This window comes from Dryobates pubescens, chromosome 20, assembly GCF_014839835.1.
Source record: "Dryobates pubescens isolate bDryPub1 chromosome 20, bDryPub1.pri, whole genome shotgun sequence".
NCBI lineage: Eukaryota > Metazoa > Chordata > Aves > Piciformes > Picidae > Dryobates > Dryobates pubescens.
The window spans coordinates 15,427,501-15,449,784 of NC_071631.1; the positions used below are offsets into that span (position 1 = coordinate 15,427,501).

The 22,284-nt window shown below is 42.1% G+C and overlaps 1 protein-coding gene across 1 annotated transcript; it reads right to left on the minus strand.

Annotated features, from left to right (window-relative positions):
- Positions 1-2,675: 2,675 nt before the first annotated feature.
- On the minus strand, positions 2,676-16,229 carry NARF (nuclear prelamin A recognition factor). The gene is made up of 11 exons (XM_054170527.1): positions 15,966-16,229; positions 15,339-15,419; positions 14,208-14,351; positions 13,411-13,543; positions 12,063-12,197; positions 9,001-9,119; positions 8,035-8,164; positions 7,289-7,361; positions 5,652-5,789; positions 4,908-5,065; positions 2,676-4,343 (listed from the first exon to the last, which is right to left on the minus strand). The coding sequence occupies exons 1-11, from the start codon at positions 15,990-15,992 to the stop codon at positions 4,102-4,104; spliced, it is 1,380 nt and encodes a 459-aa protein (XP_054026502.1). The 5' UTR covers positions 15,993-16,229; the 3' UTR covers positions 2,676-4,101.
- Positions 16,230-22,284: the final 6,055 nt, after the last annotated feature.

A 22,284-nucleotide genomic window follows, 5' to 3' on the forward strand; every position in this document is an offset into this window, starting at 1 on the left:
TACAAATCTTCATTCACCCATTTTCTGTTCAAGGGTAGCTAAGGACACAGTAACATCTGGGGGCCCCTCCTGTTCTTTCTCATCTTCCGCTCACACAGCAAGAGGAACATACCTGTTGTGGGCAAGACTGTGGAGAGCACTTCCTCCTTCTCCCCAGGCCAGGTAACCACTTGATACTGATCTTTGAAGAAAACCACAGGGCACCATGAAGTGTAGTTAGTAGTTTGTGGAAGTTAAGGTCCTAACTGTCCAAAGGAGTTTATGTATGGTTTGTTGAATTTGGTAAAGACGGCTTTTTGCACAAGCTATTATTGAAACAGTATCTCCCTCTTCTGCACTTCGGTGTTCATCCCTTCCCCAACTGTGCATACAAACAAATCTCTCTTCCTTGTGGAGCAGTGTTTCAAGTAACTGTTTATAGTTACCTGCAGCCTAACTACTTAAACCCATAGATTGGCTTCATCCAGCAACATCCTTTCTTCCTAGGTAAGAGCTTTAAAACCACTAGCTGCTTGTCTGGTTTGCCACAATTCAATATATTATTTTAGTATTATAGAGGGCAAATTACCATTTCCTACTGCTGTCCAGCAATATTCTCCTTCCACTTACCAGTTTGCTGTAACCCAGGATACTCATCAACAGTTGATAGAGTATTGCTGATAGCATGAATTTACAGGCTTACCAAGTGTTCACCTGTCAAGCATCTATGTTAAGAGTTAAGCTTTTCTATGGAATGAGACAGACCCAACACATAATCGAGTACCAAGATTTATTTAGGACAATTCATGGTCATGCTCCATTTGAATACAAAGCACCAAAATTTAAGTAACTGAACATTATCCAGATATAATCCCAGCTGAGCCTGCTTCACACAGCTAGATCTTTTATCCTAAGGACTAGCATAGCCTGTTCTGTCCCTGTTAACTGCACTGGACAAACACAAGCTGCTGTGGCTCAGGCAAGCTCACTGGAGATGGCAGAGCAGAGTACTTCGTAATGAGCATCCCTTGTAGCAGTTTCAGAGTGAAGTGCTATAGCCCAAGGTATCAAGCACTTGATCTGCTCATGTCAGTAATACCCCAAGTCAATTTGCCAATTAATTTAACATGTCCAGTTAGTTTCCCACAATCCTTCCAATGTAGTATTTTCTAAAAATCACCCAGAGACAAGATGGTCTCAGCACAACATTCAACTGAGAAGTAAAGCACTGTGGCTGTGACCACACTAGGAATTCTTCCTACTGCTGTAAAAGCAGTAGCAATGAAAATTCTTAATTGCCAACAACTTCGGAAGTGTGGCTGGAAACACATATTGTCAGCAATGACAGTCATCCCAACTCTAGATTTAGAAGCCAGAATCAAATCTTAGGCAAGCATTTCATTATATGGGAAGTTGAGACAAGTTTTTCTGGTCTATGTTAAAATTTCAGTGAAAGAAGATGAAGGAGGAGAGGCCTATTGCAGTTAAGGGAAAACACTTCCTCCCCCCCCATTCTTTTGAACTGGCACTTTCAAGAAAAGGGTTTTTTAAAAACCTTATAATCAGTTTTACTGCAAAAAGGCTTATAAAACAAAAGCTCACCAAAAAAAAAGAAGACAAGTATCAGTCACTGTAAGTCACTAGTTATAATACATACATTCCACCTAGCCACTAAAAGCTGCCCAGTTAGATGCCCTCCTTGTCATTAAAAAGAGCACTGTGGCAGATAAATACCTACTCTGTTTTTACATTCCTACTATCTCAATAGGTTAAAACACTTGAGCAGATGGAAGAAATGGATTCAACTGAAATCGTTTAGTTTATGCACTGAGCCACCAATGTCCCCTGTAGCAGGAGCACAGCACAGTACATTGCAGGTTGATTTCATCTGCTGGCCCACGGCCAGGGTCTCCCAGCAGCAGGGGAAGTGAGGCTCTCTGGTGCAGCAGGCAAGCATCATGGCAAGAGAACAGGCAGAGCAGTGCCTCCTGCAATGGGAGTGTTTGTCAAGTCGTACAAACAGTCCAAAGGGAATCCTTTCAGAACAGCAAGGCAGCTCTTGGGTACGTCGGTGAAGACTTCATCAGAAAAAACCCTATCTTTTCGTACCATTTTGCCTACTGTACACACATAAAAAAATAAGCATACTATACAAAGAACTGAAGTGATATAATTTAAACATGCCATCAAGCTATAAACCATATATACATAGAAATATATGCCTGTACAAACAGAACAAGACCACTTCATTACAGGGCAATTCTGTTGGAAGTTCTTGGAGGCAATCTTGACAGATTATCAGACTACAGGAGTCAGATGTTGCTTCTCTGGGTGATCTGCTCACAAACACCACCACCTTTTCTCAGCAGACATTTTATACAGCTTCAGCTGTACAAAGGTCTTCCACCATCTCTGGACTCCCTTCCTGTACAGAGGTAGATTTCTGTAGATGTTCTGATATTGCACCATGTAAGTATAATGTTTTTATTACGACAAGAAACAACTTACCAAGGCTAATTTATGGGTATAATCTCATTGTGTGCATTGAGATAGCACAGTAATCAAATTCATTTGCACTGGAAAGAAAACATCCCTCAAAGTGAAATGTTTTGTTTAAGTGGAGGTCTAATTGAAGGCTGTGATTCTGTTAACGGCTTCACATTAAGAGAACTCTCTCTTGTCACCAGGGCAGCACACTTAAGTCTGTGTCTCTTTTTAAGCCCCTCTGTTTAGCCAATGCAAGAACTTGCACATTGACTTCACTAATGCTTCTATCCCGTCCACTGTGTTCAAGTTAAATGCACAGGTTTCAATACACAGGGTTTTGCTGTATTAGCTCTTACTCATACAGGCAGTTGTAATAAAGAAATTTACATGACTCATTCAAACTGCCTGAAACAACTGAAAAAAGCCCATCCACACTTTCAGACTGGAAAAGTAAAGTTCAGACCTTGCTAGTGTCAAGCAGCCATTAATTATGAACAAATTTGATGCTAACTGGACAATCTGAAGCAGCCTGGCTACTAGTAAGGTTTTTTGGTTGTACATCACATTCTTGAATAACCCTCTGACAATTCATGGGGTTGCCTGCAGTAAATAACTTTTAGATGCCTGTTAAATGAAGCCTCCACAGAGCACTTAATTCTTTTTAAGTGTGCCAAAATGAACGATGCCAGTGTATCATGACTTGGAGGAGCTCACTCACAAGCATTGCGAAGTACTTTTTTCAGAGGTGCTCCATGAAGTGATTTTTACCAGACAAATAAAAGACCAATCTGCTATTGTGTGTACCAAAACATGAACGAATCAAAGTGCTGTAGGTCTGGCTCAGCATATCTAGGAAGTTGCAGTGCTCATGTATGTGTCACTCTCTTAAAAAAAGCCAGCAAAGAAAAGGAGCAGCACCCTTCCTAGCTGCAGGCTCCTAAGAAAAGTTACAAGGAAAGAAAATGCTCTTTATGTAGCAACCAACCTATCTGGAACTACTTTAAATGACTGATTGCATTATAACCATTCAGTTTCCCAAGTTCAGTTTATACGAAGCATCCTGTTCCCTACAGAACATAGAATCAGTCTGGAATGGGAGAGTTTGTTAAAACATGGATAGAAGGCATACATAAATTCATGACACTTCTCCATGTACACACTTGTCCCTCTGAAGGGTTTTCTGTTAACAAGACAAATGAATCCCAAGTTACTCCACAACTGCAACAGTACTGCAATTCATGATGACTCTTTTACCACGAAGAAAGGGATTACACACCTAGGAGGAAGAGTCAAACAACCTCGCCTTCTCGGGGGAGCCCATTTGGTGAAGGGAACTCTTCTGCCCTGGCAGAAAGTGCTCACGTACCTCGCAACATGATGTTTTTGAATGAAGAAATCCACTAGATGCAGGAGATTAACCACACAAGAAGTTAAATAATATGGTACAACCAGGGCTTTGGGAGGGAGACTTCTCTTTCTGCTTGCCAAAGCAACAGCTCTTCACAACTGACCACCCAAAATCCAGAAGTGCCTCATTCACACGCTCAGCTAGTGCATAGCAGCTGCGATTGCATAGAGTGTTTCCAGTGCTGAATCTGTAACTAACCTAAGCAAAACTTTTACAAGTTTGATTTATTACCATTTGATATCCAAATTGCTTGCTGTTTGATTTACTGCACTGTATTGGGTGTGCAAAGTTTCCTGGGCCTTCTTAGAGTCCATGCCTTCCAGCCAGTCCTGGTACATCTTTTGTACATGGAGGTTGGTTTCTGGAAGTCTAACAGGTATTGCAGCATACACTTCCTCCATCTGGTTAAGCAGTGCTTTATCTGGTTTTCCATCTTCAGTTTGTGCCTGACCTTTTCCATTTAGGCACCCTTAGGGGAAAAAAAGCCAAACAAACAACAAAGCAAATAAAAAACCTGCAAGGATGATGGATATTTGGTAGGAACAAAGTTTATGTTGACCTGGAATTCTTTTTTTTGTATTTACTTGTAGGGAAAAGTTGTCTCTTTACATAAACTAACCCCCATGCTGTTAGAATTTCTATCTAAAGTTACTCCAGTATCAAAACCATCCTCATGTAGACAAGGTTTCCATATCAACAATCTCCCTTCTCCATGGTTTTGTGATCTTAATTACGTTCCATGTCTCTTCTTGCCCTTGACAAGCACCATTTCAGAGTAGGTCCCCTGAGTTTTGAAATAACCCTAAGAGCCATGCTGTCATTTATAGGTCAGAACAAATAACATTGTGGTTAATTTTAGAAAACCAAATCAATTCCTGAGCCAACCTTGCAAATGGTTTCTGGACCATTCATTAAACAATAAGCACTTTTGATTAGTAAGAAGAGAACTAAGAGGGAATGAAATTAAGTGCCTGCCTGTAAGGCAACTCTCCTTTGAGATTCAAGACATGTGTAGAACAATTGTGGGCCTTACCTCCTGGGCAAGCAAGGACTTCTACAAAATGGTATAAAAACTTTCCTTTTTTCAACTTCAGAACCAAATTTTGGATATTTCTGAAGCCATAAGCTGCTGCAAAACGTAGCACTGTCTCACCATCCTTTTCCAGGGTAACCTCTTGGAAGTCCTTGTTCCTGTAAAGAAACACAGAGAACATTTTAGATCCTGCACTACCAAAGGATGGCCCAACTGTGTCAGCTTGAATTCAGATGCTCTAAAAAGAGCAGAACAATTACAGTAGTGAGATTCAGGGGAACTATTCCAGTTTCTAAACCGAGTTAAGCAAAAGTCAGGGATGAATTTTCAGAATAGAACTACATTAAATCTTTAAGGGTGGGAAGGTTATTAATAAAATTAAAATAAAGGTACAGGTTGATGCCATGTAACTGCTTCCATTGGTGCAAGAGCCAGGTTAGCAACAACTGCATTAGAGCTCCAATGGCACAAATAACCAGGAGATGTTCAGACTGCACACAAGGAAGCTTTTCTTTACTGAGGGGATGGTCAAACACTGGAACAGGCTTCCTAGAGGTGGTTGGTGCTCCATGCCTGCCATTGTTTAAGAGGCATTTGGACAATGCCCTCAGTAAGATGCTTTAACTTTTGGTCAGCCCTGAAGTTGTCAGGCAGTTGGGATTAGGTGATGACTGTAGGTGCCTAACAGCTGAAAACACTCTAACTAGCCCACCCTACATAAAAAGACACAAACTTCTAACTTACTTTAATGCTTTGTAGGTGATTTCCTTGACATCTATGCCAAAAAGCTCCTTTGCAGCATGTTTAAAAATGTGCTCCAGGTAACCATCAGATCTTTTCCCTTCATGCCTTACTACATCTCCCTCCTTTATTTCATCAAACCTTAGAAAACAACAGAAGGAACGATCAACTCCAGAACTTCAGGCCTTCAGTTCATTACAGTGAGTTTAGAACTCAAACAGGAATTACTTCATCCATATGACTTCACCATCACGCAATTTACCACAAATGGCTGCTGTGCTGGGACTTGTTTTAAGAAGTGGAGTTCAAGTCACACAAATTTCTCTGCAAAAAAATTTACTTTTAAGACTATAAAAAGCAAAAAAAAAAAAAAAAAGTCATCAAGTCTCACATCTTGAGCCAGCATTACCAGATTAATCCTTTCAAAAACTAACACTATTTCCCACATAAACTGATCCCACAGAACAGGTACATTCTAAGTAAGAACTTGTTTTTCACTGGACAGGCTGATTCCAAAAATCAATGAGCATCTTTGTGTCATTAGAAGAACTTTATGTAATTTTCATTCTGTGTGACAAGCTCTGGTAGAAGTGATCACTAGGAGTTATGCTACAAACAGCTCTGAAAAGGTTACAATACTATCAACTAAATGGATCCTGTCTAGACAAGGTCCAAGCAGAACACTAAGTGCAAATGAAAAGGATTTTAAAAAAATTCCAGAGCTTTCTGCAAGAAAGAACATTTATTGCTCCACTACCACCACTCTGGAAAGACACCAAGGAACATCTGTCACATTTGAACAAAGATCAGTAAGCAGCAAGACCAGCCTTTGTAACTAAGCCTGAGAATTAAAACATGCAAGCTGCTTCCTGAGCCAGTGAGTAAACAAAAGCTCTTCAATGCTTTCTTCTAAAGCATGTTTTGCTTGAATCTTGAAAAAATAACTGCTGTCCTCTTTATCCAAAATTCCCCACACATTACCACTTCCTGAAAGGATGCTACTTCTATCAATACAAATGAACAGATTAGAGGAAGTATAAATTTACTGTCAAGATGCTACTCTGAATGATAGGGAAACAGAGAACAGATGGTCAGCGCCATGACTGCATCTCAGCATCTTTGTGTGAGGCCAGGCAGTGGAACAGGGCAGATGAGGCTGTTCAGCTTTATACATGCTCAGGAACAGCAGAGCTCCGGGTGGGGTCAACACCCTGAAGCAGTCAGACAAACTAAGCAAGCTGTGACCTTGATCTAGTTAAATTTAGTATTACTGCATTAAAATATCCATAAGCAGCTATATAGATCTTTAAACCCCACATATTTTAAAGTAGTCACTTGATAGGAGTCATTACTTTATCTGCTCTGTACTTAATATGTACAGGTTTTCATTGTCTGCTTCATAACTTTTATACATAACAATGAACACCTGATGTAGGGGTTAAAAACCCCTACAAGGTTTTTATCAAGGGTGAGGTTTATAGTATACTCAGGCTTTGATGTAGGTGGTGGTTTTTTTCTTTCCTTTTGAGAAGAAAACCCAAAACATGCTTTTGAGAAATTTGACATTTATGTTGAATATGCTCAAAGGCATTCTTACTTGTTATCAAAATAAGGAAGCAAGCCACAACAAAACTACTTACAAACTATCTACAGCTACTTCAGTCACATCTTTCATAGACAGGTTTTTCTGTTCCATTATTTGGACAATTTCACCTGCAGGAAAACATGACACTTTACTTTCGACACCAAGCGAAATGCACAATGCTGTGCCTCTGTTCAAGAGATGAAAATTCCAACACTTAAGGTGCTTACAGTCACGTCCTCTAATTCTTAGTAAGAGTCAGTTCCCTCCAGCAACTAAGAAGCCTGACACTTCCAGCCGTGAAGAAAATGACCTTTTGTTGCTCCAAACTTTGCATAATGCTATCCTTAGCATTTTTGTTAGGTAAAGTTTGGAAGATGTTTCTACACCACAGGGGAAAGAAGAGGATACACAGTTTGGACATCAAGCCTACAAGGCAAAAGCTACCCCAAAAAGCTACTTAGAAAGTTATGAATAAACCCAGTGGACATTAAATAATGAGCACAAAACAATTGAAAATGTGCATTTTTCTAACTCTTGCCTTTCTGAAGAGGCTGACAAAAACAATACCTGAATGTTGTTTTCAGATTAATAGCAGCTTAGAAGGAAAAAGTATTTTTTCCACTCTGCCCTCCTTACATAGCACCTACAGTACTATTAGACAGAAACATGTACTGAAAGGAGAAAAAAGCCAACCTTACAACTAAAGCAGACTTGACCAAAAGCCAAGCCTGGCAGAAAGGCTATTCTAACAATGTGATTTGCTTGGATCTTTGTAAATAGGAAGTTTAAAGAAGGTTTAACCTGATGTCAGCACACAATCAACTTCTTGTGAGTTATACAAGGCGGTGTAGAAATCCTCCCGCAAAGCTTCCAGTTTTTTGTCGTAACAGGGTGCCACAACCACATGGAAAATTTTATCAGGAGACAAGTTCTGTGAAACACAGAACAGAGCACATGTGAACTCCATGAAGAGCAAATGACAGCTTGAAGGATGACAAAGGCAAAACCAGCACCATAAACTCTCTGTAGCTAGTACTAGTAATCAATCCTTGGCAATTAACAACTGTCATACACAGATAAAGTGATCTGTCAAAGTCACAAAGCATCCTCAACAAGCATTTCAAATTTTCACTTATTCCTTCAGATTGCATTTTCTGCAACTTCTGATTGCTTTGGGAAGTGAATGCAAGTCAGGACTTTGAAATTCTGTTTCCTAGTTGACATTCTCTCATTTCATCCATAGCCAGTCCATCAATACTGCTTTATGCATGTGGAGAGAGCAATCCTTTCCTATAATGTGGAAGCAGTTAAATGTAAGTATGAAAGAACAACATCTTTTTCAAAGTACACAGTTAAGGTTACTTTCTAGGACATAATGCTTTTAATTGATCCCAGATAACAGGGCACACCTACATTATTTTCCCCTGCTCCTGTTTTGACTGTGCTATAGAGCTACACAGGCAGCATTTAACAAGCATCTCTTCAGCTACCCTGGATTTAGTTTTATCCATAAATATCTAAATCCATGTTGCACTAGGAGAGCAAGGATCGACTGCTCACACTGCACCACATTAAACAAGGTTCTCTGTAAACTCCTCTTTTCATGGAAGCTTGTACAGCAGCACAGCACCATTATTCAAGTAAAGGACAAACAGTTCAGGAAGACTGTCACTTCATAATATACCAAAATCTCTATTTCAGTATTAAAGTCCACTAGTCCATCCTTTTAGAAGAGTGCAATAGTAAAAACAAATCAGAATTACTCACCTTCTGCCTGGCGAAGTAGCCCTTCACCAGGGAGCCCATTATCTGCTGTGGAGACTTTGCAGTGCAAATGTGAGAGGTCACGAGATTGGTAAGAACCCTTTCAGCATACCGGATCCAACCTGGAACAACAGAAAACCACAGATAGTGAAGTGGCAAAGAAGCATGGCACGGTGACAGCAGTTAAAGAACAGCTCTTAAAAACCAAGACACTTCCACAGTAAGAAGGACATCTCTGTGGAGGCTGGAAGCCCCACCTTGGAAATTGCAGGACTCAAGGCTGTTAATATGGCTTTACGTTGGCTATCAATAATTTACCGAGTCATCAATTCCAGCCCTAGAAGCCCTTGTGAACTCCATGATCCACTACATCCTTTTCCAATGCATAGATTTAACGAAGCAAAAAGAAGAGGAGCTCAGCTAACAGAGAGTAAGTTGACTTTCTAGACCTCAGCACTTGGATCACCAGATACAACAAATGCACTGTTCAGCTGCTTAACTGTGACCTCCTGTTTCCTGAGATTTAATATCCATGCACCCAGCTTGCCTCCCTGGAACAGAAGGGTCACATGAAAGCATTATCACAAGATGCACATGGATTAACTCTGGGGGAAAAAATGGCTTCTTTCACTAGAATAACCACACCTTCTTTAGAAACACCCCCACACTCAACCACACACACAGTAATCAACTGAAATCTCTCTGCATTCAACATTCTGACTCATTCAAGAGTCCTCCTCCTTTCACCAGATCCCTTCAGCATTTCAGCTACAACAAGCTATGTATACTCACACCACCCCTGAGACTAAGAACTTTGTTTAATGCTCAACTTCAACTGGGACTTTAAGTCCAAGATGTTACCCACAACAAAGGACTTGGTCTTGGTGCTTGGTCCAAAAGCCACATTAGCATGTTCTGCATGACATGCACAACCTATTTCTTAAATGCTTTGGGCTCGAGTGCTGTCAGAACAGAATAAAAACTGCTTCAATCAATGTTTAAGAACATGCTGCATTGCATTTTTAGCAGCATTTCTGGAAGGTCCTTCTCCCTTCTACTGCAACTATGATTACTACTCATTGCCATAGCACTCCTGCTATCAGGCCAATTTTTAGAACTGCAATGTTTCAGATATTGTAGACTTGAACTCTAAGAAAATTTCACTAAAAACCAAGAGGCTTCTGGCAGGTGCTGCCCAATGCAGCTTCTTAAATTGTTTCCTTCCTTGCGATAGGCTTCACAAGTGTCCAGTAGTTCCAGGTCCACAATGACCCTTAGTCACTGTTTAATCACACAAGCAGCCTGAGTGAATGAGCAACACAAGACATTTATCTGCCCCTTGCATTTGCACTGGCTGTTTCTCATACTCATTAACAGGGTTGAACTCCAGAGTCACACTCACAGGAAGCCCAGGGTACTTAGTTCTCTATCAATGTACCTCTGCACCCTTCATAAATTCATGCAGATTCTCCACCACTTGTTGGTGTACTACCATCAAAGAACATCAAGAAACCCTTACAAATCACCTTTCAATCCTTGCAGATTTACTTCAGAACATATTCTTAGTGGTCACAAAGATGCATCTGAACTCTCCGTAGCTACACTCTCCCTCCTTCAGCTCTAAGCCTGCCTTGTTGACCTGTTCTAGGAGTTCAGAGGTTGGAATGGATTAAAAATGCTGGCTGGCTCCCAGACCAAATGTTGTTGCTCACCAGTTTGGTGAATTAAGAAATGACTGAGATACTACATATACAGTCAGTAGTTACACTGGTGTACTTTCAACAGGAAACAAACCCCCAAAATATTAGCTCACTTTCTTTTTGGAAAGCAGCCGCAGGAGGTAAGAACAGCTAAGATACAGACAATAAAATGCTTTTTTCAGGTTCTGGGACAATATGGGCTGTGTTCTGTTTGCTCATGATAGATTTTAGACCAGACCACTCCTGCAGAGGGTGATAGTTCTGTGGAAACTTACACTCCAAGATAAGTAACATGAAAGCAGTTAGACTTGAGTCCACATTGACCTCATATCTACAGAGCTATATAAAACCCATTTTGTGATAAACATACCCAGTACACAACTATTCTGGGCCAAAATTATGTAATCTGGGGGAGAAAGAGGAAGGAAAATGAAGAACAGAAAATGCACCCAGAGGATTAAAGACAGGAAACACATGAACCAACCTTTAAAAATGACTGATCACAATTTTTTTCCCCCCCATAATTGCTGTCAATGGAAATTAAATACCACGTGCTTTCAGAATGGGTTTACAAGAGGATCCTGGTTCTGTTTTCCAGGAATGGAAAGCATCCATGCTTCTACTAACATCTATACCACAGCACATAGCTAACACCGTAACTAACCAGCACTGCAAACAATCTTTTGTAGAAGAGACAAGGAAAACTACTCCATTAATTAAATATATTGCCAGAAAGAGCAGTAGGTCTGAGCTCTTCTTCTGGATGGAAAAAATGAAAATTATCTCAAAAGAAGTTCCACACAAAATCCTTAAGTTTTGAATTTTAAATAAACCCCACACAAGAAGACAAAGCTAAGTAATATGGGGGTGTTTCAACTTCACTGGTTTTACACATGCACAAAAAAGCAACGTATAGCATGTCTGCTCCTGATGATAGGAAGCAACACTAACATAACAGTAATAGGAAAAAAAACCCACAACACAAACCCACTTTTTCTCTTAATATACATATGTAGCTCCTAAAGTGTAATTCAGACACTTCCACTGAAGAATACACAGAATTAAAGTACTATTTATGGCTGTGGCACCTCACTCGTATTTTGGAAGCTGATAATGCTTGTTGGAAACCAGTTCAGCTCTCCCAACAGCCCATGAACACAGGCCCATCTAGCAATGCCCTGAAATGCACTGAGGATGATCAGTACTGCTGGTAACCAGCACTGTGTGCAGTATTTGGTATCTCTCAAAAGCAAGGAGAAAATGCTGTAAACTATTTAAGGCTCCCAAGTGAAACTATCTCTGTTCCTTGGTAGTTCCAATAGGACTAGGCTGAAGTGCAGGAAGGTTGGAGAAACTGGTTCTCACCGGGGCAAGCAGAGGCAAACATCGGTAAGGCATGCTCCTCCTGGTTCCTCCGCTGATACCGCTGCACAAATTCCCTCTGGCTCTCCAGGATACTGAAATCAGCAGCTATAGTGGTATCAAATACATAATGCACCCCTGTAAAAGAAAGCAGAAAGGGAAGCTGGATTACTAGAATGTTTGCTATCACACAGGCTTTTTCCCCAGTTCCAGGTCTACAAAAAAACTTGGAAGATCAACAGCTATGTTCTTTCTCTCCTCTCCAAACTTCCACTAATAGAAAAGTCCAAAATAAAAGCCATGCACTGAACAAAATCTATCTTTGATGTCGTGAATGTAAAAGGGCCACCAACTTACTAATGCTGACCAGGACTACTTCAAATTGTTTGTCTGCTTCCTTAAGAGCAGCTTGCTATTTGGCACACATTTGCTTTTGTTTAAGTGAACAGGATTTCACAGCTCCTGGGCTGTATGTAGTGACTCTTGAGAATTCTTTTTAAGATACGTCGAAGTCACTTGTGGTTTTTTTGTGGATAATGATATCTATCCAGCTAAGAGGCATATCTTCCCTTGCTGAAGTTATCTGCAAAAGTACATGAGCATATCACCAACACAGCAGAGACCTCCTGCCTGCTTATTTAGCAACATACTCCCTGTATGCCTACGTAATACTGAGCACGCCCCCACAGCAAGTGAGGTCCAGATAATTAATTTGTTCTAAGAAAACTGGGGCCCACCAGAACTTAGCATTCCCTGTAGACTAAGAAAATACACTGGGTACAGAGATGGAAAAAAACAAATGTATATAAGGAAGCAACTTATAGGTTTATTACTACATCCCTCAAGATCTATAGGCAAAGTGGGTTATATTTTTAAAAGAAAACTGTGTATCTAGTGTAAAGAGCACAGGAAATACAGCTTTAACATGAAATAGGCAAACACAGTAACTCCCATGCAACTTCAAATTACAGCAAAAAACCCCAACCCACCACAACAAACCAAAGACTCTTCCAGAGGTATGTCAAAAGGACTGGAAGGCATTTGGAATAAGAACACCCTCCTCTCTCAGGTGACAAAATAACTCATGACCAAATCCTCCTTGATTTCTTAGTAGTGAAGGTTTCAGAGACAGCTTTGTAACATCATTCTATATTCTGTGACCTTCACTATCAACAGAGTAATGGCTCCAATCCACATCTGCAATGGGTGCATGTCATACTGGTGGGCTGTCATTAATACCACACAGCAGCACATTTCAAACTCTAAACTAGATTGTGCAATGGCACTTTATGGCTGCACAACAAAGAAATCTCCCTTTTCTGCTCAATCATCATAACAACCCCAAACTTACCAAGACTTTTGAGGAAACCACAGAGTCTCTTGGCTGCATCATTCACAGAGAGGTTGAATTTAGCAGCAAAATAAGGCAATGACTGTGGGCATATAGACACTGCCAACACTTTGTGTTTTGAGGTATCACATTTCTGGTGAATAAAAGGAAACAAGGCATGTAATTACAACAGGATAAGGCTCCCTACTTTCCCTCCCTTTTGTGGTCTTGGGAGCTATTCCTCAGTGTCCTATGCTTCAGTGGGCTGTATCATTAAAACCCCTATGAAACAACTATCAAGTCTGTTGAGAGGAGGACAAGATGCTCCTCTGATCCTGTCAGTGCTCATCTCTAATCACCTGTACATGTTTATTTTATGTAACTCAGAAAAATCCATCTTTTTGAGACAAATTCAGTGGTTGGTCTCTCAATGGTATAGGGGAAAGACATATTCAGCACCTATGACATTCCAGCAACCTAGAAAAACCTACTAAGGAAGGTATGATTATTTATAAACACTAAACCACAGAAGAATTTGTTATTATAGTAATGGGGAAGTTGGACTTCCCAAAAACATTACTTTGGCAGGTGCAGAAGCCTTCCTCTTGCACTCAGGTTAAATTTCAGGGATCTTGCATATCTAGCACAAAATTATTTTTCATACTTTAACACTGACCTTGACTAAATTCTCACTTCCTCTTTAGAAAAAGCATATCCTGACAAATCTTCACAGTATCTGCCTTGGGAAAACAAGCTGCTTGGTCATGCCGAGTGCCTCCTCTTCACAGAAAACCACGTTACTGTTTGCGTTACTTTACCTTATTAAGGTTAAGAATATGAAAGAACTCCTTCTGATTCTGCTGGAAAACTCTGGCTCCTTCTTCTGATGTCATACAACTGTCACAAGCTAGGCAGTCGCTAAGGAATATTTTAGCATTAGCCAATGTATGAAACTCATTTTTCTGGGGGGAGAAAAATAAGCAAACAAGTATTTAATAATGATCAATTAATTTTGAAGGTTTCTGTAGTGATCCAGCTGAAGAACAAGCATGCTGTCATTGTTTTGTTTAAAACAAGACAATCTGTAACACTTGCATAACATCCAAGATTATTTGGAAGAAATCAAAATAATCTGTTCCATCCTTCTTCATGGCTCTGATCCTATTATTACTGTGAAACTGCAAAACTTTGAAGAATAAACACAGATCTAAATTTGGCCCGTGTTCTAGTAACTCAATGTGCATTGCATTTCAGAGCTGACACTCTCCATCAACTTACCAAGCAACTGAGAAAACTTTCAGTTGAACTATTAAACCTCTTTAATAGCCAGATGCCTCTCTAACAGCAAGATGACTTTGTTTTTTTACCACAGGGTAAACCAAACAGATGGCAGTCCCACAATTACATTGAACATACATTGTAAGATCATGAATTTCATACTTCTGGCTACAATACCAGTGACAGCTCATCTGTGGGAAGAAGGAATACTTGGACAGAAGTGCAACATAACCAGGCTACTTCCATAAACACCCACCCCAAAATCCCTGTTATGTGCCCATTTCCAGGGAACCAGTTATCGATTGAAGAGCAGTTGGTTATCTGTAAGTCTGTCTAATATAAAGACATTTTGTGCACCCATACTACCAGAATTCCTCTTCTCTCCTTACAAGCTCTACCTACTTTGAAGGCTTTATGTAAAACTTTTCACGCTCAATGCTCATTTTTTATAACTTCAATTTCTGGTTTGTACTTGCATACTAAGTAGGGAGTTCTATCACCTTTTTTTAAAGATTCTTGGTTCTCATGAGAAGCCTAGAAGTGCTCAAAATTGCTCACAACTGCTTGCTGATTGCTGTTATACTTACTACTTTAAGATTCCCTACTTATGACCTTTGGTATACACAAGAAAAAACCCCCAACAAATATTGCAGTTATAGAAGGAACATTACCTCTCCAAAACCATCATCTGCACTCAATCCATCGACAGATGTGCTTTGTGTATCATCATTCTTCTGTTTTTTACTGCATTCCTGAAACAAAACATATATATCCATTATGCAAGACAAATTCACCCCACAGCACGAGCATCTTTAGATATCTGTTTGCCTCATTACAAACTAGCCTAATTCTTTAACCGTTCTTGGCAAAATCTACATGTTTACACACAAAACCTTAATTTCAAAGTGCATCTGCTGCAATGACAGCAACTCCTCAGGAACACCCTAGCCTCAGCAGCAGCACAGCGCTGAGGGGGTCTTTAAACCCACGGGGAGGATGACACCAAGCACACCGACCTCGGTGTACACGTCGCGGCGATACGTGACGGCTCTGAGTACGGCCAACAGCCGTGTCCCCACGATAACGCTGTTCGGGGCTTTTACGAAGCTGCCGCCCTCCGGGCGCCATCGCCGCCTGTCCGTGGATGAGGAGAGGGTCGCGGGGCTGCGCCGCGCCTGACGAAGAAGTCGATGACCTTGGGGCCGGCAGCCGAACGCCATCCCGGTCAAACCGGGACACCACCGCCTCCAGCTGAGAAAAGCATGGGCAGAGCCTGGCCGCGCCACCACCGCACTCACCTTTTTGGTGCAGTTCTCGCACTTCATTTGCGATCCAGCCGGCGCACCCCGGCCCTGGCGCGGCTGCCGAGCGGTCCTCGCCGCCGGGGCTGCAGGACAAGAGCAGATCGGGGCAGGCAGGTGAGCTCCCCCGCACACACACCCGCCGCTGCCAGTCCTCCCGTCCCCGCCGCCCTTTGTTGCTGTGCCCGCCTCCTGCCCCTCTTATCGCCCCAGCCGGGAAGTCCCCGCGGTCGAGCCGCTCGTCCGCAGCCAATGCGGTCCCCAGAGCGGGGGCGGCCCCGCCGCGCCCCTCACGTGCTCCGCCACGCACCGGGCTGCAATGAAGCGGCGAACGTCGCGTCCTTTGCTCGCGTGCCGCCACCGCCCCAGGCCGTTACGTGGCGCGAGGGGGCCGCGAGCGCTTTCCGCAGCGCGCCTGGGTAAACACCGCTGAACGGCAGAAACGGGATCCCCTCGCCAGGGGAAAAAGTCCCCTCGGCACCCGCAGAAGCTGCCCCGCAGCACGCCCCGTTTCCGCCGGCAGCGCGGGCAGCTCTGCTGTCGCCGTTACGCCTCGGCATCTTCCGCCGCCTCGGCTCTTCACAGCACCTTCGCCCTCAGCGCGGCCCCCTCCCCGCCGCCGACAGAGGCGTCGGGAGAGCAGGCGGGCGGCCAGGAGCAGCAGCTCATCAGCTCCAGAGGTGGAAAAAATACAAACAAAATCAACTAAAACACCCCCCCCCACCCCCAACAACCCGAAAAGGTCGGAAGGGCGAAAAACGGAACACTATACCTCGCCGCGGCGCTGAGCTGCGTCCCCGGCAGGCGGAGACGAGCCGCCAAGGCTGGCCACAGACGCAGGCGGGGCCGGCAGCACCTCACTCTCCGCCGTGTCGCCGGCAGGTTCCCGGCTGGGCCCGCCGCCGCCTCCCCGCCCCCCCGCGCGGCGGGGCTCATTGTGGACCTGAGCGTCGTCACGTAGCCGCCGCCGGCAGCGCGCATCTGCGCGTCCCCGCGGGCGGGAGGGTGTGCGCTGCGATCTCATGTCCCTGGGCCGACAACCGAGAGCCGCTCTCCCTCTCCCGGGCGGTTAAATCCCAACCGGGCAGGAAAACGGGAGCAGACGCATGTGACCCCCTAGGCACCTGCCCCCCTGCGCCCGGGAACGGGTGGCCTCGGGGCGGCTGCTAGGTGTTAGGGCGGCCTCTGCGCTTGCCTTTTGAGTACCGAGTAACGCGACCGGGCACTTTGGTGCCGCTTCTCCAAAACGCTTGGGACGTCTCTTGAACCCCTTCGTGGACTTTTTAAAAGCACACTCTGCAGCTGTATCATACAAAGTTGGGGGAACAGCCCCGATTTTGTTCTCAGTCTCTTTTGAGTGGAATAAGGCTATGGAAGTTACTGCATACAAAATAATTACCATGTGATTTAACCAATATGCTTTGACCTCTCATTTCTGTAACAATGCAAATATGTTCCCAGGCAGCTATCACAAACAGGTATAACCATACATAACAGCCTCCCACAACCTCACAGGCTCCAAATTATCAATTAAGTTTATGTCAGAGTGGTTGCCCTTCTAAACCTCAGGTGTAACACTCAAAGGTTCAGTCCACATTTGCCCCTTTCAACTTCCACCCCTTGGAACAGCCATGTATAACCATACCCCTACAGCTGTGCACGTTTTTCAGTCTAAAATGACATTTCAGACATTAAACCACAGAACTTCCAACAAAGAGGCAATTTCCTGCCTAAATTGTACCTTTCCTTTATCAAATGCCCAGAGTAAATCACATCCTGTTACAACCAGGGTCTAATGCTGTCATCCACAGATAACATTTTGGTTGATGCTGTAAAGGAACCAGACTCAGCTGTGGCTACAGAAGTTTGTCACCCAGAGACATAACTCTCTAAATCCTCTGCACTGCAGCTGGCTGTAAAAGGCATCACGGTCCAGTGAAGCAAATGTTTAGGGACAAATGCTAAGGGATATGGGTTAGCACCAAACTTGGTGGAGTTTGAAAATCATAGAATGGCTTAAGTTGGAAGGGATCTTAGAGATCATCTCCCACCTCCCCACCATGGGCAGGGACACCTCACAACTACACTTGGCTGCTCAAGGCCTCATCCAATCTAGCCTTGAACACTCAGAGAGGAGGCATCCACAGCCTCCCTGGGCAGCCTCTTCCAGTCTCTCACCACTCTCGCACTGAAGAACTTCTTCCTAAGATCCAGTATAAATCTACTCTCCCTTAGCTTGAAACCATTCCCCCTTGTCCTATGGCTAGACACCCTTATGAAAAGTCCCTCTCCAGCCTTCCTGTAGGATACCTTCAGGTATTGGAAGACAGGGATCATTGGACTCAATGATATTAAAGGTCTTTTCCAAGCCTAAACAATTCTATGATTTATGAATTTGGTTGTTAAAGATTTGACAATCAAATTAATTAGTGTTTTAAAGATAACCCCCTGAGCAAACTGTAAGTATAATGGGGGTGTGTGTTAATTTACAGAGTAATCATTAATCATAAAATCATTAAATGGTCTGGGTTGGAAGAGACCTCCAAAAGTCATCGAGTCCAAGCCCCTCTGCAGTAAGCAGGGGAAAGTCAAAGAAGTCAGAATTCCTTAGCATGCCTATAATGAAAGCAAATAAAAACACTCTATCACTGCCCTTTTAAAGAAAAATAAGTTGATAGTGCTTTACTGGAAAAGTATCAGTAGTCCTAGCTTGCAGTAAAAATTGCAATAGTTTTGGTAATAATTTTCTGTGCTTCTGTCTTCATTCAAAAAACTTGTCCATTTCACATCAGTGCATTACCACAGTTTTTAAAGTGCTACCATCACTCTAGAGCAATCCCTGCTCAACTTCAGCATTTGCTTTTGCTACGCTCGGAAACGCCGCGTTAGCTGACTTCATTTCCTGCTCCTCTGGGTGAATATTTTCATACTAAAAAGCTGTGCCAATCTCCCAGCTTTATTCCACAAGGATACAATAGGCAGAGCAGCACCGACAAATATAGCAATGGCACAGATGAAAGATCTAAATTAGGGACGTGTTGAGATTTGCACTTAAAGACATTGCTAAAATCCTTCTGTTTCACACTTGGGTGACTATGCTTACATTTATTATCCAAACTTGATATAGTGATTCCTCACAAGACATGACAGTTTGGGGGATTTCTGTAACTCTGCACAGATCATATTTAAAGTATTTTGTATTTTCTCCTGTATTTCATTATGTTCACAATGAAAACTGGTAACTATATGACAACTCAAGCATTTGCAGAATCACTGAGGACATCTTAGGTATACATCCTAAGTTCACCTACATCATCCTCTGGCCTAGGAATACCTGGGTTGAATAATTTCAATTTAAGAATTGAAACAAGCAAACAAACAAACCAACCTCCACAAGTGTGCAAAGACTCAATGTTTCAGTGCAGGGTGTAAGATTATACTTGTGCAATCATTAAATAATTAGATGTCCCATTTATTTTATTGCCAAGAGCAATTTCTGCTTTCCATTAGCTATTTATGCCATTTCCCCACAGAACACCATATCAATTACATCAGCACCGTGCCTGACAACCTGAGAAAGCGCCATCCTGTTCTAATCTGCCCCAGGGGAGGTAACAGTTCCTACCTTTTCAAGGCTGTAGGGCTACTTCCAATAACCTTCACAATATAAAAACGTTTCTGTGTCAACAGTAGGTAGCACTTAAGAGTATTACTTGCTTTTAAGGCCTTTCTCCATCTCTTTGGCCTCCACTGATACATTTAACATTCATACTTGCATGTAAAGCATTTACACCAAGGATAACATTGAAAGCTAAGCATTTCTCCATGAAAACAGTATACTGCAAACCACTTGAGAAAGCTACAGAGGTTGTGCATCGGTCCTGCAAGGCACTGCAAGCTGTTAATGCCGCCTCAAGTCACTGACAGCATATGCCACTCAACAGCTGTCAGAATTGGGCAATAAATCTCAGTTACAGCTGGTAAATAGATTCCATGAAATTGGTACTCCCCAGGCTTTATACAGACTGTTCCCACAGCAGTCAGTGGGGCACCACAGAGAGCTCAATGGGATGATCTCATTCAGAACAGGGACTTGCAGCCATTTCAGTCCAGCTGCAAAACAACACTGGTTTGGTGACCGTTTCCAACCAACTGTTTAAAATCAAGCACTGGAGGAATTTTCTCCTGGCATGCTAATAAGGTCACATGCTTATTGCATAGCTAAGTTTAAGACCTTAGGGGGACTTTGGGGAGAATAGGGAGCTAGAAAATAATATTTAGGAAAACAATCTGAAACTAGGAAAAAGGACCAGAAATGGTAGTGGTCAACCTAATGCAAAACAAAGGCCACTTCAGTTCTGGCTGTGTTCTTGTTTCTAGGTCAATGACTTAAAGGTTACAAGCGTGTTTACTACACAATGCCTTACAAAATCTATTTTTATACTGTTGAGTCCACAAATAGTTACATATTTTTGAATCTTTCTTCTAGCAAATATTTTTTTGTTTCTGCAGCAACATGCTTTGGAATTCACGCTGTTCCTTAAGCCCAGGATCAGGCTTTTAAAATGTGTTCGTCCTCTCTTGTTTTATTGTTAGGCATAAAGCCACTTAGCTACTTCAAAGTGCTGGTGTTAACCCCCCAGGTAATTGCCAAAAAAAAGGTTTCAATAATTGTTAATCAATAGCATAGGCTTTCAAGGATCCTTGCCATATCCCAGTTCGGACAAGTGCTTGATTGTGCATGTATGGGTGTATGTGTGGTATTTCCCATTGTTGGAATGATTTCTCTCTACTTTAACAACTAAATTAAGCTGTAACAGGTCATCTCGCTGTGGTATTTACAGAACTGGACAACTATACAGTTGCTAATATTTTTGTGGATAATAACAAAAATAAACCAGTGCTATGATGAGTGGTTTATACTGAGTGGAGGGAACAGATTAGTTTTTTACTTATTTCACTCTGCTCTAGACACAAGAAATCTTTTGCTTTCTATCACTCAGAATGACTTAACACTTGGTTTCCAGAGAAACTGGTTGCTTACTAAAGCTGATTGACAACTGCTTATACATAAATTTCTTCCCAGAAGATTCAGTCAGCTGCTTGTTTGGGTTGAGAACACGTGATACTTCCTATTTTCCATCTAAATCCAGCAGCTGGTACCTCATGACTCACAAGCATGCCAATTAATTTCTGCAAGTTCCTCATAGCCTTTTCCCACTAGGATAGTTATGCTAAAATGGCAGATCAGTTTGTATTTTCTACTATTTAGAGTGCATTAAGTCTATACCATAGACTCCCAAGTTCTTTTTAAAAGCTGTCTTCAAAAACTTCTATATTGTTATGAAAAGCACTGTCCCATTAAATCTTAGCTACCGTTCGCCAGCAATGTTCAGGAACAGCTGAACTAACTTCTACCATGTTATGGCCTTAAGCAAACACTCTGAATTGTCTGGATTCATACTATTTAAAAAAGACAGAAATTGAGTATGTAATTCAGGAAGGGCTACATTCCTGTACAACTGAGAAAGGATCCAATATCACTTAGAAATGAAGGGATACATTGACTTACATAAAGGGAATTGAAGATGTCAAGCTAAACTACAGATGTCTGTGCTTCACCCATTTTGTCCCAAAGGTGACATGGGAAGTTGCTCTAATGGATTGAACAGGAATAGCTTTCATATGGGAATGATGCTTAACTAAACCAGAAACAAAGATTTTTTTTTTTTTAAGTGGAGCCTACTGTCCCCAACAGGAAAGCCACCCAGTATTTCAAGTGAATTAGAAACTTTCCTCCCCAAACAACAGATGACATACAATTCACAGTAAGTCATGACATCAGTGTTAAGGCTGTAAGGAGGAGGCTCCTCCTCCTCAGTTCATGAACAGTGACGTTTATTTTTTTTTAATAACTCTGACAACAGTTGTAACAACTATCCAGAAATGCACTGTATTCCATTACATTGTAGCCATAAATGCTGAAAGCTAAAGCATAAAAAAATGCTGACTACTACAAAACTTATAATAAAAACCAATATAAATTTGTAACACTGATATAATTCACTACTGGCAAAATGGCAAAACTGCAAAACCCCAAAACTACCTCCAGCAGAATCTCTCACAAGTATCCCAAGTCATGTTTGGAAGAATGGGAAACTTCAAAATCAGCTGTCTTTTTCTATGTGTGTAGTTATCCAGAGAGGATATACCTATAGAGACACACTCCTACAGAGAAGCAATGTCTTTTAGCTGCTGCTGACAACCAAGATCCCAGCAGCAGATCTTTTCTGAGCAGCCATCTTGAGAAAACTTT